We start from the raw sequence: 12631 nt of genomic DNA, 5'->3' as shown, positions 1-12631 counted from the left end.
TGTGTGTTAGTGTGTGTGAGTGTGTGTGTGTGAGTGTGTGTTTGTGAGTGTGTGTTTGTGAGTGTGTGTGGTGTGAGTGTGTGTTTGTGAGTGTGTGTGGTGTGGTGTGGTGTGTGTGTGTTTGTGTGAGTGTGTGTGTGTGTGAGTGTGTGTATGTGTGTGTGCTGCTCCTCACGGTTTCACCGATGCTCAGCCAGTCCTCCTCCTCTCCCTCTCGAGCGTTGTCGTCCTGCGGGCCGGGCCAGTCCTGGGCGGTGCGTCTGCACGCGGTGAAAGCGGGGCGGTCGCTGGAGCAGCTGGCCCAGAGCGTGGCAGAGGAGGTGGGTCTGGAGAATCACGGGCAGATCGGGCAGCTGGAGGCACATTATCTGCTCTGCCAGCGGCTGGAAAACACCGCGGACGTGGATTCGGCTCTGGATCGAAACCCTCATGTGCTGTGGCACTCACGGGAACACATCCTCAGACGCACCAAGAGGAGCCTGACCTTCAATGACCCTAAATATCCCAGTCAGTGGCACTTGGTGAGTATTGTGTTGCATAAGCTAGTAAATAGATTTCCTTGGTGTGGAAAATGTGGACAGAATCACAGACTTCAATTAAAATTTACATTTTGGATTAAATAAATGAATTGTAGGACTGTATACACTCAATCATAGAAATGCAAAGGGGCAGAAAGTTTCCAGTAAATTTCGTAAACTTTCCAAAACTTTCTAAAAATGTTGTAAAGTTTCCAGAAATGTACTGAATTTTCCACTCTTTGCAACCCTATGTGCATATCAAAAAGACCCAAAATTGGGTTCAAGTGCAGGAAAAAAAAAAGATAGAAATGATACACAATAAATAATGTCCACACTTAAAATTATAGCTCCAAAAACATTTACTTTTCCCAAAAAAAATTAATAAAAAAAATTAATTAATTAATGAAAAAAGAGCAACGTTTCATCCAGTTAGGTCTTCATCATGCACTATACTCTTGTTGACTGAGATGCAACTTTTTATAGGCACAGGTGATAATAATTAGAAACATGCACATCATATGACAGATTATTAGAAACATGAACACCAATCAAAATCTATGTATAAAAAAAATATATATATATTTAATTTTCTTTTGTTTGATTTTAGGGATGTAACGATTAACCGCGAGCCAGTTGAAAATCGATTTAAATATGTGACGAATAGATATTAGTATATTATTATAGTGTTATATTTCAGTTTCACAAAGAAACACAGTATTTTGTCCAAGCAATAATAAAAGGACACATTTAATTTATAATTTGCCTTCATTTTCTAAATAATCTAATTTTGTTAAAAAAAAATCGCGAATCGAATCGTGAGTTGAGTGAATCGTTACATCCCTATTTGATTTACATTTTAAAAGATAAAAAAATGTAAAAATGAAATTTTCATGCCTTCATTTGATTACCACTGTTTTTGATAATAAATAAAGCAATAAGCCCCAAGAAGCCGTGGTTTACAGTAAATTTATAACCGCTAAGGGGCATTGTTAGAACCCCCTTAGCTGTTATCAATTCACTGTAAACCACGGCTTCACGGGGCTTATTGCTTTTATAAAACGGTTATTCCATATACGTAGTTAGGTTTCACAAAATAAAACAGAGCAAATAAAGTGTAATGATATTAATAAAAACAGTATTCTTCCACCAAACAATGTAGCTCCTCAGAAACAGTTGTGGTTGCAACAAAGTGGTTGCCGAGCAACACACAAACGTAAACAAAGGTGTATGTTACTTTGTAGAGTCATTTACAACAGCTTTGAACGCGGCTCAGCCAATCAGAATCAAGGACCGGAACTCTCCGCTTTATAATTGAAAATGAAAAACAGAATTTGGGGGGGAAAAAATTAATTTAAATTTGGGGAAAAATAAAACAGATTTTTCTTAGGGTGCTAAGTAAAAAATGCATTACAGTTGGCTCAAAGCTGCTGTCAGATTTCTGCCATCTCACATCTCCACATTTACAGCACAACGATGTGAAACAAGGGATGGATGTCAACGTGACCGGTGTCTGGGAGCGAAACATCACCGGCGTCGGGATCACAGTGGTTGTGGTGGATGACGGCATTCAGCACACACTGGCAGATATTCAGCCCAACTATGTGAGTCAACCACCATCTGACTTCCAGCAACCGTACAGTTTCAATGCACCCTACGCTCTATAAGCAGCATCTGAATTATGTAGCTTCTGTTCCTCAGTGTTTGAAATGCAGTGAAAATCGGTTCAGTTAGGTGCTTAGGATGCAGATTCACAGGTGCAATAAACATGAAAATACAAGCAGCGTAACATGCATTGAACCTCTAACCGGTGGAGGTTTATTGCATGATTGGTGTTTTTCTAGAGTCCTGAGGGTAGTTATGATCTGAACTCGAACGACCCTGACCCCATGCCTCATCCTGACGGACACAGCGATAACCATCACGGCACGCGCTGCGCTGGAGAGATCGCCGCCGTCTCAAACAACAGCTTCTGCGCTGTAGGACTCGCATACGGAGCCAAAGTGGCAGGTTGGTGAATGCAGTATGTCGGGAGAACGTCAGCTCGCATGGTTTAGTTCACAACATCTATTTTTCTGATGCATTATATTCATCATATGTGACCCTGGAGCACAAAACCAGTCTTAAGTGTACATTTTTTTCGAAATTGAGATTTATACATCACCTGAAAGCTGAATAAATGATCTTTCCATTGATGTATAGTTTGTTAGGATCGGACAATATTTGGCTGAGATACAACTATTTGAAAATCTGGAATCTGAGGGTGCAAAAAAATCTAAATATTGAGAAAATCATCTTTAAAGTTGTTCAAATGAAGTTCTTAGCAATGCATATTACTAATCAAAAATTAAGTTTTGATATATTTACAGTAGGAAATTTACAAAATATCTTCATGGAACATGATCTTTACTTAATATCCTAATGATTTTTGGCATAAAAGAAAAATCTATAATTTTGACCCAGGGTCACAATTGATATATTGGTGAATTCAGCCAATATTCAATACATATATGCTGTAAAATGCATAATACATAAACACCCATTGTAGCCAAGTAAATTAAAAATGTTAAATGCAATAAGTAAAAGAATGTAATATATGTAATGCGTGTATATGTAATAATGCATGTTTTTCAAAGATGAAAATATTTAATCACTTTTATTTGTGTATCACGGTATTTTATTTATGTAGCTGTACTTTGTAATAAGTAAATACGTAAAAGTTTACTTACATGTATTTTTACTAATACGATTTTTTTCTCTCGAGTGTCATTATGTGAATTAATTGTTTGAATCAGTTTTAGAAACCCATTATTTTTAAAACACCTTTTTGCAAGCAAACTTTAAAAGGCTATTGAAACATCTTGGCGCTCTCATACTTGCAAAGCACAAAACATCGCTGAAATTGTGAAACTTGTGCAATGACCATATTAAAATCATTGCAGTATTCACAGTGTTGGGTTATTTTAAAATTACTTTTACATCATTGGTAATATTGTCTACATTGCCCATTATTTGTGTGTTTGTGCGTGTCCTCGTAGGCATCAGGGTTTTGGACGGACCCCTCACAGACAGCATGGAGGCTGTTGCTTTTAATAAGCATTACCAAGTTAATGACGTCTACAGCTGCAGGTGCTTTTTGTGCAAGCTCAATGAAGAATGTGTGATATAATAGATATTTAAACACATTTAGTATAAGAGTATAAGTGTATATACTATATATTGTTTGTGTTAGATAATGCATGAACTAATGTTAATTTGTCCAGCTTATAATTGTAGAATTTACTGAAATGTATGGCGTGTGTATTTTGTGCTGTAGTTGGGGTCCAGATGACGATGGCCGTACAGTTGATGGACCGCATCCCTTAGGCAAGGTTAGGCTGTCTGCTTCTCATTTACATTTCATTAGAGTAATGCATTTAATCATGAGAATCAAAAGACATGCATCCTTCAACATATGACTGGTTGCACCGCAGCAATGTATTTAGTTCTCTATACCTTTACCAAGACAAAGTGCTGGTGCTTCGGCCATAGCTTGAACATGCCAATAAGACGCTTGCATAAAATCAAACGGGTACATTTAAAACAATATGCGTTGTCTGCCATTGCAGATATTTTGTTTTAGCAGCCCCAGAGTTCAGCAAACAGTGTTTTCGAGTAATTAATCCACGTTTTGACACAGAATGACTCTGTTGTTTGTGCACAGGCGGCGCTGCAGCATGGAGTCATCGCAGGCAGGAGAGGTTTCGGTAGCATCTTCGTTGTCGCCAGTGGTAATGGAGGACAGTATGAAGACAACTGCAACTATGACGGCTATGCTAACTCCATCTACACCGTCACCATTGGTAATATGAGTGTCAAATCCTTGTCTGATCAAAGCCATCAGGAGCATGTCTGATTCAGATTTCAACCCAGAATAAAAAAAATAAAATAAAAAAAAGTATTAATTTTTTTTTTGGTTTGTTTTTTTAAATATGTGACCCTGGTCCACAAAACCAGTCATAATGGTCAATTTTTTTAAATTGAGATTTATGCATAATCTAAAAGCTGAATGTTTTCAATTGATGTATGGTTTGTTAGGATAGGACAATATCTGGCTGAGATACAACTATTTAAAAATCTGGAATCTGAGGGTGCAAAAAAATCTAAATATTGAGAAAATTATCTTTAAAGTTGTCCAAATGAAGTTCTTAGCAATGCATATTACTAATCAAAAATTAAGTTTTGATATATTTACGGTAGGAAATGTACAAAATATCTTCATGGAACATGATCTTTACTTAATATCCTAATGATTTTTGGCATAAAAGAACAATTGATAATTTTGACCCATACAATGTATTGTTGGCTATTGCTACAAATATACCCCAGCGACTTAAGACTGCTTTTGTGCTCCAGGGTCACATATTTGTATTAATATCTGTGTTTCTATATTTGTTTTATAGCATTAAAGGGATAATTCACCCGAAAATGAAAATGTGCTGTTGATTTGCTCACTCCCATCCAAGATGGAGGTGACTTTTTATTTCTTCAGTAAAACAGTAAAGAAGATTTTTAGCTGAAACCGTGCTCCTTGGTGATCCATACAATGCAGGTTAATGGCTACCGTCACTTTGAGGGTCAAGAAAACATATAGGCAACACAAAATGAATACTTCCGTGGCTCCTGATGATATATTGAGTTCTTATGAAGCGAAATGATTGGTTTGTGCAAGAAACTGAACATTATTCATAAATAATGATCAGTTTCTTGCACAGTCTGATTGTTTTGCTTCATAAGACTGCAATACATCATCAGGTGCCACGTGTTTTAATTTTGTGTTCCTTGATATGCTTTTTATGACTATCAACGTAATGGCAGCCACTGACTTGCATTCTATGAATCATCAGTTTCAGCTAAAGATCGTCTTTACTGTTCTACTTAAGAAAAAGTCACCTACATCTCAGAAGGACTGAGGATGAGTGAATTAACAGCAAGTGTTCATTTTTGGGTGAACTGTCCCTTTAAGAAAATAAAGGCTCTTTTTAAGACCGTGAATGATGTTGTGTAATTGCAGGCGCGGTTGATGAGAATGGCAAAAAGCCGTTTTATGCGGAAGAGTGTGCGTCTATGCTGGCTGTTACGTTCAGCAGTGGCAGCAGACAGCTGCGCAGTATAGTGAGTATCAGTAGCCTGTTACAGTGTGCTGGATTATAACATTATGAGTATGTATTATGCGAAAGAAAATGTCTAGTCAAAGAAACCTTTTTGCCTCCATCACTTTGGTGAGATGATTTGATCGTTAATATAAGTTAAAAAAACAGTTCCAGTGTTTCAGGCCAATGTAGCCTTTTAAAATTTACTGTAGTTTAGACTAGGTGTGTGCGATATTGACAAAAAATGATGTCTCAATATTTTCAGGGATTTTATCGATAGCGATAATTAGATGATATTTTGCTGAGTGTGTTATTCTGCTGATGTCTTAAGGACTATACTGTGGACAGCTGAGTCTTAAAGTTTTTCAAATTCTTTATATTTTGTGTGGTGGTCAGTTCACACTGATAGAAATTAATCTTTTCCAATATGTTTACATTTATTTTTACCTTTTATGGGCATTTTTACCTTTATAAAGCCATTTTTTCTGAAAGTGCATTATCACATTCTTTCATTTAATCAATGAATTATAATAAGACATTTAGGCTATTAAGCAAATTAAATCAGTATCAATAAAATTCATCTTTGCAATGCAGAGGAAACACAGAAGCTGGCATTTAGATGCATTTACACACTGTTTAATGCAGGAAATGAATGCATTTAACCTGCAGTTACAAAAGCATAAATAATGTTTTGATATATTAAACATAAAACGTTGAATACTGATATTGAAATTATTTGAATAATAAAAAGATACTTTAAATGCAAAATTAAAATCGCCAGTAGGTGGCAGCAAATCACTGTTAATAAGTGAGTCATTGCGATTGAACCGAATCATTTAAACGGTTGATTCATTCAGGAACGAAACACCGTCATGTTGCTCAGAGACACAAAACAGTGCTGTGGCTGTGTTTGAAATTATTTTTGTTGTCGAAATAGCGCAAAAACAGGCAATATGATGTCTAAAACGTAAGTCTCTTAACTTCTTGTTTATTGAACTGTTGTAAAAAATAAATATCATATTTGTAATCATGGTAATGTTTGGAGAAAAAAACGCCACTCTTCGTGTGAAATTGATTGACTATATGAAATTATATAAATGCATGCATTTTCTGCCCCCATGTCTTGAATTTGTGATCATTCTAAATGTGTTTTAATAGACTGAATCATGCAGTGAAAGAACGCACTGTAAATGCACACTCGCACTAGTCTAGACTTCACGTAATGCATGCGAGCACTCTGTAGGGGTGTTTTGAATGGTTTTTGCAATTAAATCGCACATCGTTAAAACAACATTTACGATATTATCGCAGACGATATATATCACACACCCCTAGTTTAGACAACTGTAGTTAAAGACTGTAACTAAACCAAGACGGTTCATTCATATTGCAACATGCAATATGGCAGAATAAGCCCCGCCTTCTGAATAAAAGACCCAATCAGCAATTGGTAAAATCATTGCATTACTGCAGCTGCCATTAAATGCTCTGGTTTTTGATTGGATGTTGAGATCCAATGCAAAAGTGTATGCAGATGAGCATGAGCTTTCAGGGGTGGAGTTTAAGAGCACTAAATGATTGGAGAAGTCCTGCATGCATCACCGGAGGATGTGTTCGTGTCAGGTGACGTCTGACTGGTCGCTGCAGAGCGGCACCGGCTGTACCGACGGACACACAGGCACATCTGCGGCTGCTCCTCTGGCTGCAGGGATGGTGGCGCTCATGCTGCAGGTGCGGCCCTGTCTGAGCTGGCGGGACGTCCAGCACATCATCACCTACACAGCAACACAGGTAACACATCCCTCTTTCTTTTAATGGGATGAATTCACTTTTAATTAACTGTCCATATGTAATATTGTAGGGCTGCACGATAAATCGCAATGAAATCGTAATCACGATTAGGCAAAAGCTGCTATAGTCATGCGCATCTTGTCAGTGAAGCACGGTTCTGTGATCAGCAGTAAATCTCCATCCAGAGGGCGCTCTCGTGCAGAAATCTGAATAAACAGAAGATTTAACTGCTTTCATTGATTCAGCGTGACTAATAAACACACGACTACGACAATATATGATTTATCTGAGTTTTCGTTATTATAATTTTCATTGTAATAAAGTATATAATAATGCAATGCCTTTATCACTGCTTAGAATACTATGAAATATGTTGCGTGCCTTATTCTGTGTAAGAAGCCACATCATCTCACAGAAGGATTTATTTGAAACACTCGACTGACGTTATGAAGTGAGTTTGGAGTAAAAACGTGTTATTAAATGTGGTATTTTTACGTGCTTTCAGATGGAGCAGCATTTACTACACAGTAGGGCTGTCAAAAAAAATTTAAATTCGAATATTCGTCAAATTTAAAATAAAAATCCACATTCGAATGCAAAAATGTTGCATTTGAATTTTAGGTGTGCGTCAGACAGGCTTATCAGTGGACACGAGATGCGATGACGATGTAGCTAATTACTTTTCATAGCTAATCCAGTTGAAGCCACTAGATGCAGCGCTGCTATGTTATTCATTCAAAATATTGCAGTAAAAGAGAACATCAGTGTGGAGAAGATGTTGTTTACGTCAAAACTGAAACCAAGCCGTTCACACAGAACACATATTTATCGCATTTTCTAGAGGGACATCTATCACCATTGCACTCGCGTCTCGCACAAGAGAGCCGCATGTTTAGAAAGCCATGTAAAATTAATGTAAGTTCAACTTTTAAAAAACACGTCTCGAGACTTCCCCATCCCACTGCATCTCATGCTTTTAAATGAAAAAAGTACTCTGTGTGATTGGTTTTCGGTACTTTGTATTAAACTATACATAGATACATGATGCTGTTTTGTTTCTAATTGTTTAAGCAACTTAATTAATTATATATGGCTTATAAACATTATTTTAAATATTATGCACTTTTTTCAAAGATAGTCGCGTTATTTTATTGATTTGAAGAAACGTGCTTTAGTAATATTTTGCTTGATGCACCCTCTTGTGGCTTCAGAAGAGAAGACAAAAGCTTTTTTCCCCCTAACTGAAATTGTCTTTTAAATTCGAATATAATTCGAATATTGAAAATATTTAAAAACAAAAAATCCAAGTTTAGTTTTTCAGCCATTTTGACAGCCCTACTACACAGAGCCATAGTTCACTGACAAGCTAAGCAAACAACTTTCGTATGCAATTTTTTTGCGTAGCTTGTCAGTGAACTATGGCTCTGTGTAGTAAATGCTGCTCCATCTGAAAGCACGTGATGGAGATTTACTTCTGATTTACTGATTGAACCAGCTTTACTGACAAGATGCGCATGACAATTACATGCGATCTATCGTGCAGCCCTATAATATTGCAACTTCAACAGTGTGTACTAACATGCTAAAAATTCTAATAATCATGTAATTTATTCAATGAATGCATAACTTCTTAGCAGTTTTCCCTAGAGGTCGACCGATGTATCGGTTTTGCTGATTAATCGGCATCAATAGTTGATTGCTGGAACTATTGGCTATGGGCAAAAATCCAATCCAATAGTTTTTCTGGGTTGCGTCTGTTGCTGAGAAGGGTCTGCTGTCATTATACAGTGCGAGAGCGGCCTCTAGAGGCGGGATCGCTGACAGCATGTGCTGTTTGTTTTGACACGTGATATTGTGCACTGCACAGAGCGGGACACTTCAGATGCATATTTAAAACATGCAACGAAACGGTGTGCTCACAGTATACTGTAGTGTATGTTTTCATATCATTTTTTCATTATCATTTCATATCATTACTTAGTAATTAATTTGTTGACTAGATGCTGCATTAGTGGAGAAAGGACAGTAGTATGTTTGCTATCAAGGCTGAGAGGAGCAACTCGAGTGGTTAAAACAATGTGACGAAAACACACAAGAGCGATCCAAATGTTTAATGTCACGATTGTTACCATCTATTTGCATTAGTTTATATCCAGCTGGTCATATTAATGCATTTGTTAGCCAGTGAAGATGCATATTTAGTGCCGTGAGAAAGCGAACTGATAGGTTCATTCAGCTGACAGAAATCCGTTTTACATTCCGTTTTTATCGTTTTACATTAAATTACATTAAATTTTTCCCAGATCCTTGTTAATGTACATAAAGACTTCACCCTGGGCTGGAAGATTGTGTATTGTGCTTTTTCAGCGAAACATTTGTCTTTCTGTGGCTCTAATAAAAGTAAGCTTCGTATAGAGAACTGTAATATAGATCACGCTTTCTCTTTCCGTTTGCTGTTGTTTCAAACACCAAACTTCAAACTCATCTATGCTGCTCTGTTCATTCTTGAAGTGAACCTTTGTCCGTTTGGTGATTAAATAAACTGTTTTAGACTGCCGCTTGAACTGAACGCGTCTGGTGTGTGTGAAACCTGTTCGCCTAAACGCTTTTTCCGATGTGTGACTAACATATTTTGTTATTTTGATTAGGTAATCTAGAGTAGAAGCAGTTAAAGTGTGAGAGTATACATACAATATCCATATATATGTAATTTCAATGCTATGACATTTGTGTCGATATTTAAAGATGGCCATCTAGTTAGCGTGTTATTTTTCAACATCTACTAATACATTTTAAAACTTTGATGTTGCTTCTGTTAACATTAGTAAGTGAACTATGAACTAACTTTAATGATCAATATATAATGAATATTTAATATTCATCACATCACACCTGTCAATTAATCACAGTTATATTGTGTAAACAGAAGTAAATTTTTGCATTGACAGTGTTTGAAATATTTGTTGAATGTCATCTTTTTACTAAGAACTATGAATAAAGGCCAGTATCACCAATACTCATACTGATATTGATGCCTCTTTTTTTTTTTTTTTCGCGGGATAGAATGAGTAATTATAACTAACCATTGTTTTTATTTATCATTTTTTATCAATTGCAAAACTTAAATATTATTATAATATTTTTGGGGGGTTTTGGGGGGGCTGATACCGATATTAGGGAGTAAAAAAAAAGTCTGATATCGATATATCGGCCGATATTTTTAATGTGTATTTTCTGGATTCCATTTTAATGGTTTAATTAAATTTTAATAATCAAAAATCATGTCTAATTCAGTGAATTCATAAAATAAACCATTTTAATAATAAAAAAAAAAAAAATGTCTATGAAATGTCCCCCCCCCCACGAATTCTGTGTTGTGTATTTTCTGGCAATCAAATAAATATGCATAACATTTTATTTATTTATTTATTTTTGTTCTTGGGATAGAATGAGTAATTAGAACTAACCATTGTTTTTATTGATCATTTTTTATCAATTGCAAAACATTAAAAATATTATTATAAATAATATATTATTTTTATTTAAAATTACAGCTTTTAACGAGACATTCAAACAGTGTCTGGTTCGGTTTAAACTTGAAGTTCTCAAGCAACTATTGCAGATGTATACAGTCAGTAATAAAATAATAATGTTAATTGTAGTGTTGAGGTTTTACTAATGCTAATAGTTTATGCTGAGGTGTCTTTATGTCTTTAGCATGACGCTGATGCTCGGGCTGACTGGGGAATCAATGGAGCCGGTTTCCACCACAGTCACAAGTACGGCTTTGGTTTGCTAAACGCCTGGAGGCTCGTTAATGCTGCCAAGGTAGATCTATCACAGCAGTGCTGCTTTCAGAGAAACACAGGCTTCATTAAGCAGCTGAGAGTCTATATCTATATCTCTGGTAGGTCTGGGAGTCCATGCCCTTTTTGGTGTCCTACCAGAGCCCAGTTTTAAAGGCCAACGAGGACATCCCAGAGTATCCCAAAACTCTCACTCACACCTGGAATGGTAAGAGATTTATATGGAGTATGACACTGGAATTAAATGATTGGCAACAGTTTATAAGGACCGGTTCTCGCTATTAACTAGTTGCTTATTAGCATGCATATTACTAACATATTGGCTGTTTATTAGTACTTATAAAGCACATATTAATGCCTTATTCTGCATGAGCATATTTTAGATCCCTTAATCCACCCAATACATAAACTTAACAACTACCTTGCTTTATTATTAATAAGCAGCAAATTAGAGTTTATTGGGGGACAACACTTAGTTAATAGTGAGAATTGGTTCCCAATTTAAAGTGTGACCAAATAATTTACTGTTTTCTGATCTAATATGTATTTCCGAACAAACCATAAAAAGGGCTATTATGACAGCTGTGTGCTCTGTTAATGGATCTGTGCTTCACACAGCAGCCGCCTGCCCTTTTTTGGAAATGTTTGTCTGCGTTTGTGTGTTCAGTGAAAGTGAAATGCTGCTTCCTTTCTCTTTCTCACTGCTTTCCTTTGTCTCTGTCTTCAGGTGAATTTCTTGCTCTCTTTGACAGTTGTTCTCTCTCAGAAAAACGGTTTGTCTTGTGAACCGAGTTTAGGCAGCAGTTGGTCGTGGAAAATATGTGTCCACTAATAACTATTAAGACAGGACTCCTAGAGAACATGTGCACGGCTGATGAAGCAGACCTGCAGTCATTATTTATGTTTTTCATGTTTTACACTCATGCAGTAAACTGATTCGCTTATGTTTATGTGCAATCTTAAGGCTTTTCTTATAGTTTTATTCACTGTTAAAATGACAAATTAGAAAAAATGGCTATTTATGTAATGTGGCAAATTTGGATCAGATTTACATATACAGATGATATTAAATCATACATTTAGAAAATAATGCATATGTGTTTTTTTTTTTTTTGTCCTTACAATCTAAATGTATGGGCAAAATGGGAAAATTCAAATTAATGCATTTAGAATTTTTTTCAGAAATATATGTTTTTGGAATATTCATCGTATTTCCAGACTCATTCCAGACTCATACATACTGACGAATTAGAAAAAAAATCTAAATAAAATGGCTATAAAGTTTAACAAAAAGTTTAACATGTACAAACAAACCCAGTGAAAGTGAGAAGGCAGTAATAAAATATTGATACATTTTCTAATAGATGTTAGACAGTGTAATATTTAT

The 12631-nt window shown here is 36.1% G+C and overlaps 1 protein-coding gene across 2 annotated transcripts in view; it reads left to right on the top strand.

Annotated features, from left to right (window-relative positions):
• Nucleotides 1-142: 142 nt before the first annotated feature.
• The window catches only part of pcsk7 (proprotein convertase subtilisin/kexin type 7), a 20598-nt gene continuing 8109 nt past the window's right edge, over nt 143-12631 (top strand). For both annotated transcript variants that reach the window (XM_016505517.1, XM_016505516.1), the window contains exons 1-10: nt 143-521; nt 1985-2119; nt 2360-2525; nt 3554-3644; nt 3832-3886; nt 4219-4357; nt 5569-5669; nt 7271-7438; nt 11156-11266; nt 11350-11452. In XM_016505517.1, coding sequence (XP_016361003.1) covers nt 186-521; nt 1985-2119; nt 2360-2525; nt 3554-3644; nt 3832-3886; nt 4219-4357; nt 5569-5669; nt 7271-7438; nt 11156-11266; nt 11350-11452 — 1405 coding nt within the window. In that variant the 5' untranslated portion in view covers nt 143-185. The remainder of the gene's footprint in view (nt 522-1984; nt 2120-2359; nt 2526-3553; nt 3645-3831; nt 3887-4218; nt 4358-5568; nt 5670-7270; nt 7439-11155; nt 11267-11349; nt 11453-12631) is intronic.

The sequence above is a fragment of the Sinocyclocheilus anshuiensis genome, unplaced genomic scaffold, assembly GCF_001515605.1.
Source record: "Sinocyclocheilus anshuiensis isolate Anshui unplaced genomic scaffold, SAMN03320099.WGS_v1.1 scaffold482, whole genome shotgun sequence".
Classification (NCBI taxonomy): Eukaryota; Metazoa; Chordata; class Actinopteri; order Cypriniformes; family Cyprinidae; genus Sinocyclocheilus; species Sinocyclocheilus anshuiensis.
Note: the sequence above shows the minus strand (reverse complement) of the source record. Positions and strands in the feature narration are given on the sequence as shown.